At 38.7% G+C, this 24,296-nt stretch overlaps 1 protein-coding gene across 10 annotated transcripts in view; it reads left to right on the top strand.

Annotated features, from left to right (window-relative positions):
- LRCH3 (leucine rich repeats and calponin homology domain containing 3) overlaps nt 1-24,296 on the top strand; it is a 66,787-nt gene that overhangs the window by 35,933 nt on the left and 6,558 nt on the right. For 2 of the 10 annotated variants that reach the window (XM_061348802.1, XM_061348800.1), the window contains exons 7-20: nt 966-1,059; nt 2,119-2,239; nt 4,765-4,913; nt 7,231-7,307; nt 10,566-10,611; nt 10,764-10,904; nt 12,127-12,174; nt 13,265-13,318; nt 16,752-16,832; nt 18,215-18,286; nt 19,191-19,239; nt 19,730-19,843; nt 20,490-20,608; nt 22,082-22,219. In XM_061348802.1, coding sequence (XP_061204786.1) covers nt 966-1,059; nt 2,119-2,239; nt 4,765-4,913; nt 7,231-7,307; nt 10,566-10,611; nt 10,764-10,904; nt 12,127-12,174; nt 13,265-13,318; nt 16,752-16,832; nt 18,215-18,286; nt 19,191-19,239; nt 19,730-19,843; nt 20,490-20,608; nt 22,082-22,219 — 1,303 coding nt within the window. Of the gene's footprint in view, nt 1-965; nt 1,060-2,118; nt 2,240-4,764; nt 4,914-7,230; nt 7,308-10,565; nt 10,612-10,763; nt 10,905-12,126; nt 12,175-13,264; nt 13,319-16,751; nt 16,833-18,214; nt 18,384-19,190; nt 19,240-19,729; nt 19,844-20,489; nt 20,609-22,081; nt 22,220-24,296 lie in introns of those variants that run through there. The other 8 variants (XM_061348803.1, XM_061348804.1, XM_061348801.1 and 5 more) reach the window with 8 other exon arrangements.

The raw sequence follows: 24,296 nt of genomic DNA, 5'->3' as shown, positions 1-24,296 counted from the left end.
CTGAAAGAGGAATTTCGGAGGGAGTAACAACTTAAGAGCAATACCAGAGAGAAAATGACCTGCAATTTAGTTATGATGGGTGAAGCAATTAGCTTCCTGAAATTTGTTCTTCCTTGTGTATTGTATAGTAATTATTGCTGCAGCTCTCCCTGAGGCATCCAGTGCCAGTAGGACAGTTGAGCCATTGTGAAATGCCATCTGCAGTGGATCAGACAAGTCCCATTGTTTCTTTTACTGTAGCTATCTGCAGCAGTTGCCAGACTTGACATCTGTGATGGGTGTACTGCTGAATTACGTAGTTTCTAAGCCCAGAAGTTGAGAACTGCATGGCTGTTTGGTTGTGTGTATTGTTACACTAGACACATGTCTGATGCCTTTGTCTAGTCAAAGTCAGGCTCTGTAGATGAAAACTGCACTTCTATATTATATTACAAAGCGTTTGAAATACTGTTGAGATTGGTACAGTTTCTTAGATCAGTTATTAAGATACAGGAGATAATTATGTAATACATTCTGTGCACTTCTGTGTAGAAGTAGTATGTTCTGAATTTTTAGTTATTTTGCATGTAATTTAATTTTTAGTAATTTATACTTTTGAAAAAGTTTGTGGGACAATGTTTTATCAGTGAAAGCATGAGAAAATGAAAGCTTGAGTTGTTAAATAAGTGAAATAAGATGCCACTTTGCAGTTTTCTTTGTCATAATTTCTGCTTGGGAAATGTTTAAAGTATGGATCTCTTGGATCAGATTAGCTCTTAAAACACTAGGCAGTGGCAGGTGGACAAGTTTGCAGCTGTGAGTACGTGCCCTCTTGTTCTAAGTGGCAAATGCACTATGATACTTTCTAATATGCTGAGCTTCTGAACACGCTGCAACTGCTTCGTAGCTCATTCTGCTTTGGTTCTGCAGTAGCTGAGTTTTTAGTGGTGTTTATATTACAGTAACCAAAACTGTGTGTTTAACAGCCATGAGGAACTCTATTCCGGTCGTCCATATGGAGCACTTGATTCTGGCTTCAATAGTGTGGACAGCGGAGACAAAAGATGGTCAGGGAATGAAGTAAGTTGCAGCTTTATTTTTGTCTGGTGCAGTATTGTGTAGGAAAGAAAACTGTTAAGTATACATTTGGAAGCATATTCAATATGTAGCGTATATGCTAGTGTGCAGGTGCCCTTGAGCCAAAAATATTTGTTGTTTTATTGGAGAAAACCAAGTGTAATTTTATATGGGGCAAACACAAACTTGGAAATAATAAGAGAAATGTATAAAACACTGCATGACAGATTAATTTACTGGGGTAAAAAACATGAGAAAAATGGGAGGCTTCATTTTAAAAAAGCTCATAACTGTATCATATTACAGTGCTGAGTCAACTGCAATTACTTATGAGGAGTTGTTTCAATAAAATAAATCTGAACATGAAAATTAGGCTTCCAAAATCAGATGGAGATTTTTTCTTGTTTCTTTGAAGCTTGTTTCAAATGTTAAAATCTGTTTGCCATTTAGAAGCAGGAAAATGGAGTCTCTTAGCAAGGTGTCCATTACTTTTCCCAGAGAAAAGCTCCCTTTTTCTCCTGGGACAACTAGAAAAGGCAGTAGCGAAGACCTTAAGAGCTTCAGTGAGATATACTCTGTACACCTGCTTGCGCTCCTAGCTTGGTTTTTGAGAGGGTTCTAGGAGTTTCCATCCTGGAATGTTTTCAAACACAGATACAAAAAAACCCAAACCACAAACAAACAAACAAAAAACCCAAACAAAAAAACGCACAACTCCATAGGCAAGTTGTTTGTATTTTTTGTTTTGGGGGTTGTTTTGGGGGTTTGGCTTTTTTGTTTGTTTGTTTTTTGTTTTGTTGGTGGTGGTTTTGGTGGGGTTTTTAAATTTTGGTTGGGATTTTTGGGGCGTTTTGGGGAGAGGGGTTGTTTGGTTTCTTTTTGTTTGTTTGGAGTTTTTCAAGAAAATTTAAATATGTGTTTAAAAAAACCCTTGCACTAGAGCTGTATTTTGTAGGTGCCATTCAGGACAGTTGAAGTAAAAACACAAACCGAGAAGTAACAGTTGCAAGATGATGTTTCTGAAGAAAAGTGTTTCTTGACTTCACTGTTTGTTTTCTGAAGCCAACAGATGAATTCTCGGATCTCCCTTTGCGCGTGGCAGAGATCACTAAAGAACAGAGGCTGCGAAGAGAAAGTCAGTATCAAGAAAACCGAGGGAGCACAGTTGTAACTAATGGTGGAGGTAAATAGTGATCTTGGTTAACACTATTTATTATCATCTTTATGAAAGCTCCAGGATATTTGCTATAAATAGTAGGTTTTCTAAAGAGGAAAAAAATTAAAAAAACCCAGGTGTAATTGTATACAACCACTGCTGTGTAACCAGAAAAACACTTATATTAAGGTTGCTATGAGGCAAAATCAAATAGAATCAGAATTAGGATTGTGTCAGTTTCTGCTTACGTGCTGTGTAAAGTCTCCAGTTGCTTCGGACAGTGTTTTGGAATGGAGTTTTGCTGCTTGAGCTGCTGGGGACAATTTACAGCAGGAGTAAATTGTCAGTGCTTCGTGCTGACTGCTGTCAGAAGGGGGTAAGCAATTTTGTCAGGGAATGTCAAATTTCCAAGTAGCAAAAGTGCCTCATTCAGCAGTCTCAGGTTTTAATCCAAACACACAAGGCATCTGTGAGGGACTGGTATTTCTTAGCGATGCTGCTTTTTTGCACCTTCTCAATTGGTTGCTCTGCAGTCTTACAGTAGCACACTCATATTTGTTGAAGAGGTGACAGCACTTTACATGTTTCTTGATCTCTGGAGTCCTTCTCCATTTTAACTTCCAATAATCTGCTGCTACCACTGTCTTGTTTTGATTATGTCTCAGTTTTAGGATTCTTCCAGATTTTGGTGTTTGGTTGGTTGTTGTTTTTTTTTTTGGGGGGGGAGGGGGAGGGTTGTTCCCAGTCATTCCATCTTCTCTATTTTCTTGCACTACTTATTGTTAGATCTCATCCCATATATCTTGATTAATTTTATTTCTTTCTTAGCTGCTCCCTGCTTTCCATTTCCCCTAATGGTTACAGTTAATATTCCCTATATGAGTGGCACTCTTCCCAACTACTTTTAATCTTCTGTGCCCAACTCCCACTTTTTCTTCTCTCTTCTTTCCTCCTCCTCATTGTCTTTTGCCATCTTCTTTTCTTGGTCTTACTCCTCTCCACAGTACTTCGGGGTTTTGCCATCTGCTAGAAATACCTGCATTATTTTGGTTGACTCACACTCTTTCACATGATGATAGACAATAAATATCAATTCAAACACTTAGATTCTGTCAAAGTTAGAAGAACTGAAGACATGGCACCATGAGAAGCTCTGGGCAGCCTTAACAGCAGGTAGTACTGCCTGCTTTGCCTCCAAGACTAACTTAATTTTGTTCTTTAGAGTTTTGTACACCAGGGATTTCAAAATATCTCACTAGTCTTTTAAGATGGAGCAGGGTCAGTTCATGATTAGGAGTTACTTGAGAGGGGCACAAGCCATAGCACATAGCTGTCAATGATCCAGGAGGTGCTTTCCAATTCTGTGTTTCTAACACAGACACTAGTGTCTTTCACCTTTTACTGTAGTGTTATAATTATTTAAGTTGAATAAGCAAGGCTGGAAAGGGCTTTTTGTTTTGGTTTATTTGATGGGTATTTTTTTAAGATTTGAAACTGTGATGGAGACTTAATGAAGCCAAAGTATATAGGAATGCTGTTCTGGAGGGTTGTAGTAGCAGAGGAGGTGGCTTTGGCAATAACAGTTGCTAGATTGTGTGGTGAGGCAAAGAGAAGTCTGTTTTAGACAAGCAGGAAAGGGGCGGGGGAGTAGAAAAAGAATGTGCACAACAGAGTTTGGAGCAAGTTTGGGGAGAGTTTTAAGAGAAAGAAACCTCCAGTGCTCAGAAAGGGAGCTCATGCCTTGTGCTGCATCCCCAGCACAGTATTTTTCACCAGGGTATTTTGCTCAATGTCAGTACTCCCAGGATCCCTGGGCAGAATGTATGAAAGCAGTGACAAGTGAAAACATTGCCCTACATAGTATCACCCACACAAGGGAAAATCAATACTAGCCAAGCTGTGCTGTTTCTTGCTCTCATTTCAGTGGCTCCTAATCCCTTTTCCATTCCTCCTTTTAAAATAAAACAGTAGATGATTTTATGTTGGTTTATAAGGATTTTGTTGCTTTCTGTGTTGTCCTTTGTTATTTCCACACATAGTTCTTATGTTTAGTGGATTTGTATCTAGGTAACAGACACTCTGCCTTCTGTGTTCTCGTTGTTATAGTAAAATTAGTAGAAGTATGTCATATCCATTCTCACTTCTGTGACAGTGATGAATTAGAACCACGAGAAATGACTCGAAGTGTACACAAATCATTGTACAGTCTTGGTGTTAGCTGACAGATTCTGATAGATAGTTTTGGGTATTGAAAAAAAATCACTACTTTACTTCTTCAGTCACTGCGAAAGTATCCGCTGCCATAAAACTACATGCTTGATACATGTTTCTCATGGCTCTTTACGAAGCATAAATTTTCTCATTATTTCAAAATTTTATGTTTAGCAAATGTTAGTGGACTTGGCAAAGTCCAGGAGCTTCTAGGCTGAGTTTTCCCAGACAGAAGAAAAACGGTAGGGCCTCAGTTCCTGGCATTGCTTTTTTGTTGGTATTTTTCCCCTATCCTGTTGCTTATCTAATTGTGGGTGTTTTCTTTGTGTATGTATGTCAAGTGGAACATGATCTCGATCAGATCGACTATATTGACAGCTGTGCCACAGAAGAGGAGGAGGAAGAGGTGAGGCAACCCAAGTGCATGGACCCAGACAGCCTCAGCTCACAATTCATGGCATATATTGACCAGCGGCGAATCTCTAATGAGGTGGTGCTTTTACTTAAATTAGTTAAATTTATATGCCCCAGGAAAGCCTCTGTGATGGTATTAACGCTTCTTGTCCTCAGAGGTTTTCTTAAGGTTGTTTGTTTGTTTGCTTTTATTTATTTAAGTAATAAAATCTGGTCTGCTCTGGAGGAAGAGCACAGTGTTGGACTTTGTGGAAGGTCAGAGCTGGAGTTTTAAGCTGCTCCCAAGTGCCTTTTGAGATATGTGGAATAAGTCCAATGCAGCCATACTGTTTTTCTGTCATGTGGATTCATGGAATCATAGAATGGTTTGGGTTGATAGGGTCCTTAAAGATCATCTAGTTCCATCCCTCCTGCCGTGGGCAGTGACACCTTCCACTAGGCTTGCTTCTTGCAAACTTACGCTTTAGGCATATGTGAAGTAAGTGTTTTTTACAAAGGAGTGCTGTCTTCAAAAAACATGCAGGTTGATGCTTTCAGATGGTAATTTATGAGATCTAGAAAACTGTGAACATTTACTTTGTAGTACTGAATATATACTGGCTTTCTCAGGGGGAAAATGCTGCTTGTTACCAGCATAAACATTTAATACAGGAATTTTGCAACTCCATTAATTTGTCTGTTCAAGTTGATTGTAAGTTACTTGCCAGTGAACTCAGTGTCTTGAGCATCCAGTTTAAGTTTAGACTAACTTAAATATTCAGACTTTTCAGAAAGCCTGTTCTTTGCAGAAAAAGATTTCTTTCTCACTTTACTATTGAGGAAAGCTCTGAACCACAGATGCGAATTTGGTTACGTGTATGGTCGCCTTTCTAAACAAAAACCAACATCTGTAGGTTTAGATAAACCTGGCACAAAACTGTTTTCAGTCAGTGAAAGTATACAGGTGAATAAGCAGTAAGTAAAATTATTGCTGGACAGGTTTGAAAGTTCTCCAGCTAGCTTTTTAGAAATGTCTAGAAACATCTGTGAGCAACTCTGAACACTGCCCTGCTTTCTCTCACAGGAAAAAACCCACAACTAATAATAATAGTAATTCTTAAAAAAGGGCAAACTTAGCATATACTATCCTAATAGCAGCTGGTTTTATTGATTGCTTACTCTATCCAAATGATGTCCTGGCACAGGCAAGGGCAATGATTCCAGTAAGGTTTCTTTAGCTCATGTCTTTTACTGCTTTTTAGCTGCACAAGAATTGGTGCACACTATAATGAAATTCACTGGAATTGCTTTAAAATTGTATGAATTGCCAAAACTGGGAAGTGCCTTCGTTCTAGTTGTAGCAGCCCCTGCTGTGAAATACATAGAGAAAACTGTTCCCTGTAAGTCATTTGGATGGTACATTTCTGGAGACTGTCCTCAGAAATCTAACCAATAGGAACACATTTTCAGCATTCATGTAGGAGTCTGGTCCCCAGTTTGCCCACTTTATATTACTGTTTGCTGTGTTCAGAATTGGTGACAGAGATATGAGAGGTGCATTCACTTTGCAAATCTCATAAATCCAGTATAAGATCACAAAAGCTGATGTCATTTGAAGCATAGACTTAAAAGCAAAACTCAGAAAAAGCAGCCGTTGGCAATGCAACCCAAGGACTCCTTGCTGTGGATGGAGAAAAGGCATTGTTAATATCAAAAAGCTGTTCATATTTTTTCATAAAAATTTAATTGTTTTCTTTTAACTGAAGTAGTTTCTCTTAGACAATCCAAAATACTACTTACAAAAACAAGCTGTATGCTATATAACAACATGCATACAGGAGGCATGACTGGAAATTGGCAAGCTAATGTTGAAGAGTTTCCATTTTCCTACATTAATGGGTATCAGCAGAAGTTTTAAAATAAAATTCCCAATGGGTTAAATGATTTTATAGCTCAGGTTAAGCCTGATGTGTTCTCACTATTCCCATGTTTTGCTTTCTTAGTCCCTCTGTGATGTGTCTTTGGGGCATCATAAAAGAACATCAGCTATTGTATCCTGTATTTCTGAGAATCCAGACTGCATTGCTGTACACTGGGATATATGTTTTTCGAGCTTAACACTACATTTCTTCTAAGTGACATGAATTATTTTCTACCTACATGTACTTTTCTTCACGATTCTTAATAATGGAGGTTTATAAACTCTTGAATTTATTTAAAATCATTTAAATTGGAGGAAAAAGTAAAAGTGAGCTTGCCTAGCTGGAAATGAACATCCCTGAGTTGTGATTTGTGGTTCTTTGTCAAGTATTTTGAACACAAGTAATTACAGATATTGCTCTACAAAGTTTCTTTGACATTAATGTACACTTTTCTGAACAACTTGCTAACTTAGTCTTTGTTATTTTGCTTAGGGCTCACCAGTAAAGCCTGTATCCATCAGAGAATTTCAGAGAACAGAGGATACAAGACGATACTTACATCAAAACAGGTAAGAATATGTGGTAACAGTAATTCTATTCAGAGTTTTGTGATGAATGCAGAGTGCATATTTACTGAACGTGTTTTAAAAATGGCACTGTTCTCTGATGCTTCACCAGAAGCATGCATTGCACTTGACTTGTAAATTATTGCTCCAGATTAGGAATTTGTATTCTAATAATGGCAGTGACCAAAAGGCACAGCTGTTCTAGACCAGTGCTCAGCTTTGAATCAATTGGTTAAAGAAGTCTGCATATTAAAGTGTATACTTTTAAACTGATTTAATATCTGCATTTCATGATCTAATTTGTGCTTCAGTTAAATAGCTGACTTTGATTAAATAGCTGACTATGTTATATAAAGGACAGAAGGGATGAACGAATTTGTATTGCAGGTTTAGAGGAAGCACAAAGAGAGTAACTATGGAGCATCCAGTGTGCTATCTGGTTGACTTTTGGTAGCTATAGTACTGTAGGTTTTAGTTTAATTTAAAATGTGCTTTTATGTGTCACAATCATGAGCTTACATCAGGGGAAGAAGGGATAGGATGGGAGTCAATGCTGAAAACAGGTTGCTTAGTTTAATAAAGCAGACTTTTTGAATGATGTTCATACTCTAATGACTATTGGCTGATTGGAGGGAACGCTTATCTGTAAAAACTGGTCAGAGTTGAACAGAATATAAATGAGGTGATTTGGTTTGAGAAAAGACATTTGGGTGTCTAGCTAAGAGAACAGAAGATAAGCAAATGTTCAGCTTCTTGCTAATGGAGCTTGAATAAAAACTGTTGGAACCCTTCATATTTCAGTATTCTGTGGGGTGAATGTGAATGTGCAAGGACACAGCAGAACGCCAGCTCAGTTGTACCACGAACGTTAAGAACTGCTAGCTATAATTATGTCATTACTTATGCTGTCAGTGGAAATTAATTTTTAATGGCATACTAAAATGGCATTGAAAGAGAAAATGAAATCAAGAATAGGGTGTGCATTTTTCCAGAGTCATGGCAACATTTTAATAAGCATTTTGAAATGTCAGCAGATGTGCAGGTAAGGTAGCTGTATTGATTTAAAGGAGGGTAACTCCTTCAGCATATATCAGCATTCCTTATCCTGTAGTGTCTACAGGTAAGGCATAAAATAATACAGCAGTCTGATATGTCCTCCCCAAATAAAGTGAGTGCTCTTGGTTTGAAAGACTGATTTTGTTGCTTGTTTATATATTTACTTTCCTATTTGTACATTTGTGGTCAACATGGAAATATTTAGATTTTACAAACACTGGATTCTGTGATGCACCTGAAGGAAGTAAAAGAAGGCTCATTAGCTAGGAGAGAGCTGCTGTTTACATAGACATTTTAAAGATAAAGGAAATTGTGTTTCAGGATGGTATCCGGTGTTTTCAAAATTTAACTTAAGGATGGCAGCAGATCTTCATGCAGAAGCAGTTAATCTACGATCTAGATGAACTGTAGTTTATTCATATTATGCTGCAGCAGAGTGAAATTCTTAACGAGGGACTAAAACCAGGTCATACTGTTAATGCCTTCAAAACTGTGTAAAAACAGCCTTATGACAATGAGTAATTTTTTTGTATTTTAAGCTTGTATTAGACAAATATTTCATTTGTGGCCACCACAAGCTGTAAACTGCTTCCACAGTAATTCTGTACAAATGCCTTGGCAGGCAGCCTCTTTGTTTTCCCTTCAGCATGCTGGAGCCATTAAAACTCTTAGAGTTGGATGTAAGGCAGACTCTATCTCAAGAGTACTTACATTAGTTTATTCAACTCAGTAACTACAGTTTGTGTCTCTGGACAGACTGTGGTGCATTCCTGATGCAACAAAGCTCTGTGTACTCTGCTCTGAATACGTTTCTTGGCACTCAGTTGAATCCAGTCCCATCCATTTGAAACAGCACAGTTAATGGATTCGTCATGTGAATCAGTGCTAATTTAAGTAACAGAGGAGACCTGTAGCATATGGGTCTTCCACATCTCTTAAGATTCTCTATGCAGAATAGGTAACAAGTCTATGCACAGGCTGGAGGACTGCCATTTTTTGGAAATTGGCAAATGTGTCTCTGTTCCACAGTTGCCCCAGGAGTGAAGGTTGCAGTGTTGAGGCTGTCAAGACTAAGCTACTACATTTCCATCAACTTTCTAGGCAGCAACATGAGGGAATGTGCTGTAGACTGTGAGCCTTGGGAATTGTTGCAGTGCTAGCAACTGCCTTCTAGTAAAAAACTGACTGCAAGTTTTCTTTTATTGTTGATATGATGGATAAGACACAGATCAGTTATTGTTTACCTTGTGACTTTGATGGGTTGATTCACACTTAGGAAGTCATTACTTGATTGGTAAAGTGAGCAGGTTCTGAAAATACCAGAGGGTCCTAATATTTAAAACTGTTATTTTCAGAACACAAAAAGGCCTACAATAACCAGAATATAGTCTTAAAAGAGAGATTCTATCTTTGTGTATTTTGAAATCACTGTTAATTAAGCAAGGTGTGTTTATTTAATTATGAGCTGCGGTAGCTGTGATCTGACTACATATAACAACATGATTTCTTTAGTCAGCCTCAGCTTTGTTGTTACCTGAAGCTAATTGTCTAGGCCATTACTCTTGGAAAAATTGTAATCTAGAAAATCTATTTGGAAAGATGTAATCTAGAGAGGAATTAATCTGATAGTTTATAAGCATTAGTGGCTGATCCCCCTTCCACCGGTGCTTACCTGCAGGGATACTGATAAATCACAAAGACCGGAAACTCTAAATTTGATGCAGGACAGAGAGCATCACCAAGTACTAAGGAGTCATGGGGACAGGACAGAGAGGTAGGGAAAAGCAACATATAGTTTCTACTGACTAATTTTATTCCACACATACACCCCTCTCCCCCCAATAACTGCAGTAGCCAGGTGGTCCTCTAAACAAGGATTCTGTGAAAAGGTCCTGGATTGGTTACTTAATCAGCTCGTAGATAATCAGTATGAAGTACTGAATATCTCTGTGTAATAGGCCAAATGTACAATCCAATTGGTACATCTTTAGCTGTAGAAAAATTCTGGAGGAGAGCTAGAAATGACTGCTCAAAATCTGTCATGCACAGTGAGTTAAATTGTTATCACAGCAGTTGGTTTAACAGCTTTGCTTACTAAACTGTTACTCTTCTGATTTGATGAGATACTTGTGTGTCGCTGACAACTCATGTATGAAAATTTGTTTAGATTTAAAGTTATACTTACTCTGTTTTTCCATTTGTCAGACCCCCAGCTGATTCGCCTTACTTTCTATCAAGTCACCACAGTCAGGTAACACATTGAACTCTACGTACTATTTTATTCTTTTGGATTAGTTTGGTGCAAAACCAAACTCATGTTAGCCATAAGATATGGACTGTTTCTCCATCTGTTTTACCCTATGTAGCTCTGTCTTTACAGCATGATGCACGGTTTTGTTCCAGGTGCCTAACACAGATCCCGAGCTGCACCGCAGGCACGTAGAGCGTACCCGTCGGGAGGCTCAGCTGGCGGCGCTTCAGTATGAGGAGGAGAGGATGAGAACAAAACAGATTCAGAGAGAAGCTGTCCTTGACTTTGTTAAGGTACCTCCTTTTAGTACCTACTTGATACTTTATCGTTTCCGAATCCCTGAATGAAAATTAATTGCCAAGATCATAATACTTGTACATTACTCTTGGGCATGCATGCCATTTATAAAGAAAACGGAGAAACAGTGCTTAAGTCCATTTAGTGTTGGTGGTGTAGCTTAACATAGACAAAACTAGAACTGGAGAGGAAGACAGAAGAGATCTGCCCACATACGGTTTTTGCAAAGAGCTGTATTTTTACATTGTCCACCTCATTCTCTCAATTTTTCATTCGTATAGAAGTGACAGGGTTGGTAAAAGAAAGAAGGGGTCTTTATTGGAGAAGGCATGGAGGCCATTTAATTTTGAAGACAAATTTGGCAGAAAGAAAGGGATCATACACACAAGTTGACGTTGGATGATCTATTTTGGTGCTTTATGGTGTGTAAGTTAGTTACTTCCAGGTAAAGCACAGGTGCAGATTTATGGTACCTCAGATCCTCCATGGATGCTGCATCTTTGCATTCTCTTTCACTGTAGCCAGTATGAAGTAGTCTGCTGCTCAACATGCGTATTTCTTTATATGTTAGTTACATTAATTTTACTGTTCACTGGTCTGGTGACCTACCCAAATCTTGCTATTACAAATCTAGTATTTTGGGCTTAGGGTGGTCTGCAGAGAGGAAAAAAATGTTTTACTGCATTTTTGTAATGTGTAAGTTTAGTTTAGAAAAAGGTTTTAGCTGTCGGAAAGTAGGCTTTTCATTAACACCAGCTAAGCTCAGGCCTCTGGCAATGGTTTTTAGAAAAGCTGTCTTTATTAAAGATGCAGCTCAGGCTTTCAGTTAAAGACATTAAATGTTTAGGATGCATTTTGTTCATTGATGAGCCTTTGGGGGTTTTTGGTTCTGGTTAGGTTTTTTTCTTCTGTTGTCTTTGTTATGCATGAGCACTTTATTCCCAGCAGTTAAATTCCTCCCTTGGGTTGTGTTTTGGATTTATTATACATCTTTAATATGCAAAAGCAACTTTAATTTTGTTTGTTTTCACATGGAATAAAGGCTGTTTTTTACTGATGGCATCAGTGAAGCTTCAGCTCAGTGGCAACGTGCATGTTTCATTTAAAGACTAAGACTTGTTTTTTAAAACACTTCTAAATTACACTGTTTTGTTCTGAGCTTTTGTTTCTCTGTCGCATTCTTTTAAATTGTCATTCAGTTTTCCTTTTTCTCTATAGCAAAAGGCATCCTTAAGTCCTCAGAAGCAAAGTCCCCTGGATAGTGAGGTAAGAGTCCAATAGGAGTATTACAAGGGACGTCAGCACCTCAATTCTTAGCGCTCTCCATCAGAGGTATTTTTCTGATGATGGAGAACTCTTCAGGACTGGGTTATAGCAGTCCTTTTAACACTTCATGTTAATCCTTGGAATGGGGTTTTTTTGCTTATGGGACCATCCTAGTATTTGCTTTTGTTCATGTAAATGCCTGTGCAAGTGTGTTGTTTTATTGTTTCTTGCATGTTTTCTATGTCACATTTCATATTTCATTTTAAGCTGCTCCTTGCAAGCCCTAGAGTTTACTTTCTAACGGGAGTATTGAGACAAGTTACTGTGTTGTAGTCATCCTTCATTGATCAGTTTTCTCCCGGTTTCCTGCCATTAGATCAACAGTTATGCCAAAAAGTTTAAGCATTAGAATTTTGAGGGCTATCAGAAGAATAAATAAATTTTTTAAAAGTTTTATTCTTGAGTAGTTTCATAATCAAAACCAGTAAGTCAGTGGGGAACACAAATCATACAAGGCTCAGTCTTCTAGAGCTGAGCCAATAACATCTGTTCACTCTCTCCATCAGCTTTCTACATGTTCCACTGCTTGCCATTCCCACTTTCCTCCAGAGGACAGTAATTCACTTGGCAGTGTTAATCAGATCAAAACTTTTAATAATATAATGAGTAGAAATACTTCTTCAGCAGCATTTTCCAACTAACTTTTTTGTTAGAAAATTACCGAAACATGGGGTAATTGAAATAGTTTTTGCTCCTTTGCCTTCTTAATGTTCTTCTGTTCTTAATTTATTCTTTTAAAGGGTCCTTTGTTCTACCACAGTAAGAACTGTGAATACATATTAGCTATATTTACTTGAGACAACATAGAAAGCAGAGTAATTGATTCCTTAAGTAATACGAATACACTGTAATTCCTGGGTTATGTGGCTGTATTATTACTGCAGAGTTACATATACTTTATGAATTTTAAAAAAGCCTCACAATGCTATAAAGAAGCAGTACATGTTCCAAAATGTCTGTCTGTTCACATACCATGTGTTTCTGACATTCTGTGTGTTTCTGACATTACTCCATCTCTCCCAACTCCCAGTGTCCTTTTCCATCCAGAAGGTCTCAGCATACTGATGATAGTGCCTTGTTAGTGGTAAGATCCTGCACGTAATGGCCTTTTTATGTGTCAGATTCTAGAGCATAGAAATAACAACATGTTACGATTTTCTCAGACGAACTATTTTAGAGCTAATCTAAATAGCATAAAACATGACCATCTTCTTCGAAAAGTAGCTATGAACTTTAATATTATATTGATACTTGTACTGACAGCCATTTGTTAGTAATATAGCGATGTTTTCCCACAAAATAATTAAAACTTATCTTTTGCTGACAGCAGAAGAAAATTACTGATAGAACAGTAATAAAGAACAGCTTCTGCAATTAAAAATTAACCTCTAGTCGTTCTGGTTTGATTTCTTCTCCGTTCAGCTTGCTTCCCCATTGATGTGCTCTGCAGTATCAAGTAAGCAATTTTAATGCTTCAGGCACAGCCTTCTACTTTAACTTGTTTGCATCCTACACACTGTGGTTAGAAATACTGAGTATCTTGGCAAGGAAAAACTGCTTTACATATGCTACAAATCATGAAATATTCCCCATACCTTTTTAATGTTTATTGATTGAGATGTCTTAAAAATAATCTATTATGAACACTTAGCAAAAATAAAAGCCTTTATTTACCTAATTCATGTTTTATGCTATTTCTCCCTTTATGGCATCTTAGCAATGTAGCATAATAAAGAATACAATTAATGCCATAATTCATGTCTATAAAAGAAAAATACACCTGATTTGCCTGCTGTTGCATGACTGCATGCCTGGGATTTGTTTTCTTCATTCATGTGCTTCCATTATCAGCCTAAATTTTCTTTAGGCAGTGGTTTCAGTTAGAGTATCTTTCTCTAGAACACATTGCTTAATTTATTTACTATCTCTTTATTCAGACATTGTTGTTTTCCTGCTTTCAAACAATCAGCACTGTGTGGGAAAGAAAGCAAGCTTGTAATATTAGAGAGAGATGTAGTGATCATGCATGTGCCTGTTGAGAGAAATCACAGTCAATTAGCATATAAAAATGTGCTTTCATATTTAGATAATAAGAAACAGAAGAATAGCAGTGGTCTGGTTTAAGTGTTAAGAATCTGTTGTCAGTGAATTAACCTTTGGAATGTATTTTAAAGATACATTTAGGGACTATTTGATTGTGTGACTCCATGACTTTTGTTGTAAATTAATATGTAGAATTTTACATATTGGACTTTTCAGAAATTAATTTGAGATTGTCTTCCGTTGCTGTTCGTTTCTTTTGTATTTTAACCAAGTTACATCCTTGCACTTCACAGAAAAGTGGCCAGGCTGGTAGGGAAAGATTGAACCAGATACCCAAGCAGTCATTTCTCTGTTCATTTTTTTCTTTTGATTCCTTGCTCTTTTCAGCAGCACTGAACTGTAATAGTATATGAAATACTCAGTTTTCTAAACTGCTGAAGTATGATCTGCAGCTCTATTTTGCAGAGGAAATAAATACACAGTGTGTCTAATGATGACATATGCCAGGGCAGCTGTTTCTGGCAATTATTATAAACTGGAACATTAAGCCCATGCGAGCTCATGAATTTGTAGCAGTTTTGTTTCGACAAATGTATTCTGCATGGTAAAAACCTGTTCAAAACCAAGGAAATGTTCATTAGATTGCTTTAGGGAAAAAAAAAGCAAACAGTCTGTCATAAGAGTTGAAATTACTTCTGCTTTTTTCTGTTCTGTTGTATTTCATTTGACTTTCTCCCTGCCCTTACGGATTTGAAATTTAGCTGGGTCTAATTTCTGAGGATGGGTTTTGCCTCCACCAAAGTATTTGATATCAAAGTTCTGTTCGCTAATGGCAGTTTTCAGTACCCATTTTTCATTTATATAGTTTCCTCTCTGTCTTTTTCTTTCTCTCCATAAAGACTGCATGCAACAGTGTGAACTTTACCAAACATTAGGACATCGCAAATTGCAGATAGGGTAATTAAAAAAAAAAAAAGAGTTCTGCTGGTTTTTCCACTGGTTGTTCTTGCTTTGTAGTGTGGGAATAACACTTCATGGCAGAAGGAGAGAATATTACACAGAAGTACAGTGAAAGATCTTTTGTTCAGCATTTTCCTTGTTACATCAGAGCTCTCCAAACTGAGCAGTTGCTTTTCTTTTCCTCCAAACAATGTTTTCGGCTCAGATGTAAGGAAAAGATTAAAAAAGCAGTATTCTAATACGGAGTTAGAATGCAAGTGAGCTTTTATTTTACCTCTTCTGTCTTCTGGTTTTATTACTGCTTTAGCAAAAAATTTTCCTACAACCAAAATTTAAGTTGTGAATTTCCTTTTTTTAAATCTTACATCGTGTTTCTTCTCTTTGTTGTCTTTCATCACTAATGAAATTAAAATGTATTCACATTGCACAGGTTGCTCTGATTGTTTCCGTGTGTAAACATTTTCAGGACAGTCTGAACTCACAAAAAACTACCCATACTTTTCTATGAGTGTTAATAGTTGGGTTGTGTGTTTGTTCTACATACCTGTGGTTAGAAGGGGAGTTTGGCCGTAGTAGTTCATTGCACACTGCAGGTGCTTTCTTTTTGTTGACTGGTGATAGCCAGACTAACTAAAAAGTTGCTGAAGAAATGTAATCACTGTTCTCTGGTGCTGTATACCTCAAAGTTTTGTATTAATCCTGTCCTGGCTGCTGTTCACAAGGGTAGTCCTATTCGTTACAATTGAGATTACTTGTTGAGATAGTATAAAGGCTTCAGACTTGGCTAGTGATTTCAGCTTTGATTGCGTATGGATCTCATTTTTCCCCAGATACCTTGTTTCCTCCCATACTGTCTCTTACAAGGTGAATGCTGTGGAAGGAAAAATAGCCCCAAACATCCTCTCAAACTGATGCACAATTTCTCTGTTGTGAAGCCTGTGACATACTTGATAAGCATCAGGCAGCTGGTGTGACCTCTTCCTTTCATAACCTTTGTGTCATTGCTGCCTTGTGCTCTGTTTTCTTGTTGTGGTCTCAAACATTGCCTGAGGCCATCATGTTACTGTTAGCACATGGGATTTCTGAAACACTTTTAACACTTTAAGGCTTTTAGGCACCAGTGTGTTACAAATAATAATGGTATGGGTAAAGTAAGCAGGACTTGAGTTATGGTAACTTCTACCCTGGAATTTTCACTTAGACCATTGGCATCTATTTGTGTTTTCAGAACTTTAATAATCAAATTCTCTTAAAATATCCTTGCTTGGTTTGAGCAGAGTTCTGGTTGGGCTCTGCTTTGACAGTCCCTGTATCTACAGTTGTTTCTGGCACGGTGATTTCTCTGACTTCAGTGCTAGACCTAGAGGCCAAGTGTGGCATGTGCAGTAAGGTGTTGTAAGTCTGAATTCCATCACCCTGGTTCCTTTCATATTGCAGCTGCCTTTTCTTACAGTTGTTCTTTGCCTCACTTCCTCCTTTCTTTCCTCTCTTTCTTTCCTTGCTGGCCCTGGCAGAATGGCTTTGAGCCTTTCTTTGTATTTGAGATTGACAGTAACACCAATACCATTAAAAGAAGGCCAGGGACTCACAAACAGGTGAAGAGCATGCAGTGTGTTGCTGTTGTGATTGTCCTACCCTGTTGTGTGCTGTTTTCCCCTTCCCTTCCCCTGCTGCTGGGTACATGGATTTGTGATGAGTTCTTGTTAGTCTGCACCAAGGTTGTCTTGGTCTTTTCATATAGGAATAAACAGTTATGTTAATGTTACAGACCACCTACTTCTGTTTTATTTTACTGTTCTTATGTAATAGCTGATGTTTTGCTTAAGTCAAGTGATATTTTGAAATTCTTACCAAAAAAAAATATAAATAACCAAACAAGATTTTTGCTCTGCGCTGCTGTGGAGAGAGTCTGTCCTGAGAATCAGCTGTTAAGTCTGCATAAGGCCTGAAGATGTTTGTATGTAAGGCTTGCCCTGAGCATAACCTCTCCTCCTAGTCCTTCCTGGCTGTACAGTTCTGAAGTGGCAGAGTAGTTGCAAATCATTTCAAATACTAACGCTCTCAAGTGTGTCGTTCACATCCGTAGAGTCTCTAGGTGTCATTTGGTGTTCTTCTCATGTGCTGAACTGCCACTTTCCTATTTGAATGCTGTTTCAGAAAGTATAGTTTCATTCTTGAGCCATTCAGTCCTCAAATGTTTTGATTGTGCTTTCAATAAGGCATGGAATTTGGCCTTCTAGGCCTATCTGTCAGTGATAGATTGGGATGCTGGAGCTCCTGTTCCATAAACATGAGAAGTTGTCCATTTGGTTGGGTTTAAGATTGTCTGTAATTGAAATCTGACTGTGCTTTGTTTGTGGCAGCACTGTGAATCTTCACGCTGATACCTTCCCTGAGACCTAAATTCCACTCATGGAATCTTACTTACTTTGTGTGTAGTTCACAAGGATCAGCATTGTTTGTGGCAGACCCAAAGTGTGTATTCCTAAACTGGTGAGACGTGGGTTTCTCTGATTTTCACCAAGTTGACAGGAAAATAACTAACTAAAAATGCACAACATACTTTAAATATTGAGAAAAAAAAAAGCTTTATTCTGAATAGCGGCTCAGAATGAACTGTTTAGGGTAAAATTTCCTTTTGGCTGAGGGCATAGGGGATAGATTAGCTGTTATTAAAGAAGCTTTTGCCTCACTGTTCTTAGTAACTCACTGTTCTACTATACTGGTTTTGATGTTACTGTCTGGTGTGTAAAAGAAACATCACATCTCCCAAGCTTACAAGCCAAAAAGTTCAGGAGGATAGGAAGGCTTTAACTGCAGTTCAGCAAGTACGTATTTGTTGCCTGTTGAGTGTTTCTGAGAATGTGATCACGCTCATCTCTTGTTTTTTACCTTGCCTACTGCATTCCACCTGTGTGTGTGACCTATCAGCCATTTGCTAACACTCCTACTGCCTTCTCTTCCTTTCTGCATTCAGTCACTTTCAGGGTTGAATCAAGAAAGCCATGCTACTACTCTGCCTAATGCCTCTACCTTCAGTCCTGTCAAGGTATCTCTTGCTATTATCATTCACCAACAAAAAACCCTTGGATCCACACATCTGTTTTAGCAGGTGTTAGTCTATCAGCTTCTAATCAAAAGTTCAGGTAGGGTATGAATCCGATTTATCTGATTAAACTGTAGTAGATATTACCTCATCTTAGCTTTAGGCTGCGTCTACAGGAGGCGTAAGCTATAAAAGCATGGTAACCAGTCTCTGCTCCAAGGGGTTCTTGGTTGTCTTTGATGTTGCTTTTTCTGTACAGGTTTATTTGTGCTTGACTAAGTTGAGTTCATCAAAAGTACTCTTTTTGTATTCTTCACACCAGCTTACTTCAGAATACAGACACACTGTATTTCTTTCTCCTCTGTGAAAACTGCTGTACTGAATGCATTAATCACAAGAAATCAATCTGCGTAGGCACTGTAACAAAACACAGGGTGTTTCACTGTGGAGAGTGATGTTAAGTAAATACCAGGTTTTCATTAGCAAAGGGAAAAGTGTGTCCTTATCGGTGCTGCTGTAGTGCAAGTTTTGCATGTTATTTAATGATCTCTTTTTCTGTGTCCCATTTGCAAAGAATACTTTGACAGTTTTGGTTTGAAGGAAGAGTAAACGAGGATCCATCATTGCGTTGTCAGTACTGTTTCATCATTCTTTTTCCTTAGAAAAAAGCAAATGTTTCATTTCTGCATAAGACAAAACTTTGTCCCTTTCTGCAGAGATGAGACTTGGGGATCAGTGTACTGTGGTTTTTCACATTCCTGGGTTTTGTTGGGATTCTTTGGTTTGGGGTTTTTTTCTGAAATGAATTTAGATGGATGGAGCCTTTTTTAAAAACACAGAAAAATTAAAATGTAGTCACAGCTTTTCCAGATTAGAACCATTTATATTCTGCTCTCTTTATCCACAGGGTGATGAGAGATCCACCATCTCCCCTGGCTCACCTACCACTCAGACAGGTAACAGGGAAAGGAAGAAAAATTTCCAAAAAAGGATCAAAATGCCTGCTTCGCTTGTTTGTACTATGAAGAGATGGGAGCATTTGTCCCTACCTCTGTATGTGGCACTGCTGTTAGAGAATTTACCCAGTTATTTGGGTCTCCTTAGAAACACACGAGGGAAGAGACAACAGGGGTGAAGCATGTCCTCAGGCATAGTGTAGGGTTTGGCTGCTTTAGGCCCTCATACAGACCTAAGGCAGATGCATTCAGCACCAGCTAGAACAGTTGTTGGTATTGGTATGTGGAATGTGCTTTGCGTGCAAGTGTCCTTGGAAGTGCCTTTTCCTGCTCTGCGCTTTTACCATGCATGGCTGTAATTTATTTTGTCATGATTATATTAAAATTTTTGTTTTGTTCCTTTAATTACCACATTGCTGAACCCATTTCCTATTTAAATTCTAACTGTTTCCTTCTTCCTCCATTCCTGTGCTTTTCCCCATTTGTTTAGTCCACCTTTCCCCTCCATATCCTGGCCATGCAGCCCCGCCTTCCTATAGAAACCCTGCCCTTCGACCAGAGAGTTTCCTTTACCAAGCAGCTGTCAGGGATGAAGCAAAGAAAGGTAGGTTAAATAGCCCAGAAATCAGCTAGCTTTGCTACCCTGTATTAACATCTGCATTTACTGAGGTTTTGTAGTGTTCTGTTACTTCAGGTCATTACCATGAAACTACTTTTTGACTTTCTTTTCTAGACATGTGGTATTACATACTTTTTGAATAAGAAACTTCCTATTTAGAGCTGTCAAATATTCTTTTGCCATATTTGTAGAAATGTGGGGATTTGTTCTTCCTGGTCTCTGCTTACACCCAAGAGATACCAAGGAAATGCCACAAGAGTCTTCAGCAGCTGATGAAGGCAGCTTGATAAATTTAGCGTTGTGCAGTGGCACATAATAAAGTTGCAATTTCTGTAGAGACTGAACTGTTTCAATATACTCCATCCAGCAGAACTTTGCTGTCTACTTTGTGAATTACTGTTACCCAACAGAAAGAACAGAATCTAAACAGCAAGGAAAATGTGTTAAAGAATGCCTCATTTAGATTAGGAGATCATTAGTTTGATTCATAATTAAATGAAAGAACAGGTTGTGAAAGAGAATATACCATAGCCTTTCTGGGACCTTGTGTGTGCATGTATAGTACAGCAGTAAAGGACAACCAGCCAAACCATGCTTAGTGATTTTTCTTTCCTTCATGCTGCTTTTATAGGTGTTGTTTCATCTTCTGCCTGTGCCTTGTCTCCTGCTAATGATGCTGCAGACCCGAGAGTAAGGCAGAGCTCCAAACAGCGAGAGGAGGAGCTGGAGCTAATTGAGCAGCTACGCAAGGTAGGTGCTGCCCAGAGCCAGTATGTGGGCATCTTAGTAAATGCATTGTGCACAACCTGTTAAATCTGTCATTGTGTTTTGGATCAGTTTCACTGAACCAGTGTGGTGCACAATTGACCAAAATTAAATGGTGGTGTACAGTTTAAGTGGTTCTTTCAGATGGATGCAGTGATGTTTTTTGTGGTGGATGAAGTCAGCTTCAAATTCTGCAAAATAAAGACTTCTGCTTCTGGGTGTCTGGTGATTTCTGCTTTTAAAATGAATGTGTGCTTGCTTTCTTCTTTATCAGCCCTCACACTTGTTAAGGTGAAGCCTTCACACTTCACTGGAAAGTTACCTCACTGTTTCCTTTTAATCTCTGTTTTAAACTCCCCTTTGCTGTAAATCCCACAGAAAAGCTGTTGCTGTGCAGACTACTGCCAGTCATGCTGACAGTATGGTTTCCTTCTATGCTTTGGATCCATCTTTCGATTCATTCTTTATCCTTAGTTAAGTGCAGAACATCAGAGGCACAAATATTCGTTATACTTGTGCTTTTTGTCTGTTCAGGGCCACCACACTTGTGGCTTATACCCAGGTACAGTGACACTGCACATACGTAAATATTGAAAATGCCACATAGCATTAAGGTACTGCTCTGCTTTACCCCAGACTTGCTTCTGGAGAGCATGAAGGGATTCCTTGACATGTCAATTTCTGTAACTTTCCCAAGGAATAAGAATTCCTACTTGTTAAGGCTATAAGCATCCCAGATGGACAGAGAGAATTCTTTCTCTTCGTAACATTTAAAGTAAGGACAATCTCTCTAAAAGAAGAAAGTTATCTTAAAGCAAAACAGAACTTGGTGCTGTTTGCAAAGCCCCTCTTTGTTATCTCAGAATGTCTGTCTTGTTCTGCTTGCCAGATATGCTTAAATCTTTTTTGACAAAGTAGATACAGCGTAACAACTCAGTGAAATTCACACAATGTTTGAAATAAGATTAAATGGCTGAACAGAATTTGTATTCATTCCCTTACATAAATGCTAACTGTTTACATCAAGTAGTTCAGGTTTTTATTTAAAGGCAAAAATGTTGTCTTGACTTGTGTTAACTGTGTTGTCTTCCAGCCCACAATGACAGTGATTTTCACTTCCCTTGACAGAACCTTTATGTGAGACTACATAAGATCAGGAACACTATTTCTAGACCCTGATTTCCATTATTTTTGAATAATGGTTGTGTTAGTCCCTGCTGCTGTACAATGAAAACTGTTCATCATTGAACTCAATTGCTCCCAGATTATGGTCAGCTCTGGGCCACAGTAGTGTGCAGAGCTTTCCTTGATGTTATTCAGAAAGCCGTTTGGAAATGTCATGAGGACAGACGGAGTTGTAGTGCAAGCACTCTGCCTCATACAGAGTGTTCTGTAGAATGAAACAGCTGGAGGAAACCAGCTCTTACTTTTTGTGTGTCCATGTTCATCTTTCTGCAGAATATAGAATCACGGTTGAAAGTGTCGTTACCCAGTGATCTTGGAGCAGCTCTCACTGATGGTGTTGTTCTGTGCCATTTAGCTAATCACGTGCGTCCCCGATCTGTTCCCAGCATTCACGTCCCCTCACCTGCTGTTGTAAGTATGGAATAATGATAGGATTTTATAGGTATCCAAAATAACATCCAACAAAGTCCCATAACCTAGACAAATGCTAAATTCAGCATTCTCCTCTGTGAATGTACATGACAAACAATAACCATCTGTTCTGTCTAAAAAAGGTCTATAGCATCATCAAAAGAAACTGTATTTGTGTTTGCTTCACTTATATGAAATTGCTTCTAACATAGATTAAAAGAAATTGTTAACATTTTCAAGTCCTCCATCCATCAACTTGAAAATCAGTGGAATAAGAGTTCAGCATGAAAACTGAAATAGGATATTTCAAAAGATCAAAAGATCCTGGGCTGCATCAAAAGGAGCATGACCAGCAGGTCAAAGGAGGTGATCCTGCCCCTTTATTCTGCTCTCATGAGACCTCACTTGGAGTATTGTGTACAGTTCTGGTGTCCTCAACATAAAAAGGACATGGATCTGTTGGAACAAGTCCAGAGGAGGGCCATGAGAATGATCAGGGGACTGGAGCACCTCCCATATGAAGATAGGCTGAGAAAGTTGGGGCTGTTCAGCCTGGAGAAGAGAAGGCTGCGTGGAGACCTCAGAGCAGCCTTCCAGTATCTGAAGGGGGCCTACAGTGATGCTGGGGAGGGACTCTTCATTAGGGACTGTAGTGATAGGACAAGGGGTAATGGGTTAAAACTTAAACAGGGGAAGTTTAGATTGGATATAAGGAGGAAATTCTTTCCTGTTAGGGTGGTGAGGCACTGGAATGGGTTGCCCAGGGAGGTTGTGAATGCTCCATCCCTGGTGGTGTTCAAGGGCAGGTTGGACGAGGCCTTGGGTGATATGGTTTAGAGCGAGGTGTTCCTGCCCAAGGCAGGGGGGTTGGAACTTGATGATCTTAAGGTCCTTTCCAACCCTAACTATTCTATGATTCTATTCTATGATTCTATCAGAAGGTCTGAGAAGTTAAGAAAAGCAGATAGTAGTGAAATAGAATATTCTCTACCACTTTTAGGATTCCACTGCGTAAGACAGTAAAAACAGGCAGAGAAATCAAGTTGATTCGTATGTCCACAGCACTACAAATTCCTCTGCTTAGGAATTTCAGCAGAGCGCACTCAAGCTACTAGGAGAACAGCATCTCCTGGAACAAAACAAATCCAGTCATACCTTTGTGATAATAGTCCCCAGATACAACCTTTTTTCCTGTTGAGAGCAAGGAAGGAAATGCAGACACACTGCAAACAGAGAAGTTTGAAAATGTCTGAAGTTGTTTCTCTGACCCTGGCTATCTGCAGTGCTTTGGGAAAGCAGTGAAGGTAATAGATTTCAGGATGCAGGTCACTGTGTATCACATAGGGAAAGCACAGAACTAGAGAAAGGTCAAGAACTGGGAGACAGTAGCAGATCATTTACCTAATCTGTATTTGTGGAAGTTAGAAAGTTCAGTGAAGATGCTTAGGGTCAGCTACTTAAACGTATTAGGAACAGGCAGACTGCTTGTTATGCACCTTTAGAGATTGTTCCTGTGGGAAGAAGCTGAAACATGCCTGTCATGTTTGCTTTTCCTTATTTTGAAGTCTGTCATTGTGTTGGCTGGAATTTGAACTGGCACTTACAGGGCTGCCTACTATATCATTGTGGTTCCTCTCCCTTGGACTTAATGTGAACAAGCAAATGTCTTCATTGCTTTGAGAATGATTGAACTGGACATGCCAACATTTTAGGCAGATTGTGGAATCATTAAGAGAAAAGGCATACAGCCGCTATTCAGAAGACTTACGTCATTGAGAGTATCTCTTCAATGGCCTGGTTTTATGTGCTGTTGAATATTCTGTGTAAATCATGGCTTTGTCATACTAATCCCAAGGAGGGTGCAGCCATTAGCTGTGTGGCTCCAGGAGCTGAAGAGGCATCATGTCATTCCTCAGTTACAATGTAATCTTTGTATTCCCTTCGTCTTTTGGGGCGAAAGAAGTCAGCACTAACTAACCTGCTTTCTTGATGGGGAAAATGTGGCACATTGAGGGGATACGGCAGAATCCTTGCCATTTGTGGAAAAGGACTGAACCCGCAGAGGCTGCTGCCTGCT

Source organism: Neopsephotus bourkii, unplaced genomic scaffold, assembly GCF_033783945.1.
Source record: "Neopsephotus bourkii isolate Nb327-2 ecotype Australia unplaced genomic scaffold, CSIRO-AGI_Nbou_v1 NB_369, whole genome shotgun sequence".
Classification (NCBI taxonomy): domain Eukaryota; kingdom Metazoa; phylum Chordata; class Aves; order Psittaciformes; family Psittacidae; genus Neopsephotus; species Neopsephotus bourkii.
The sequence above is the reverse complement of the archived record's forward strand: the minus strand, read 5'-3'. Positions and strand labels throughout refer to the sequence as shown.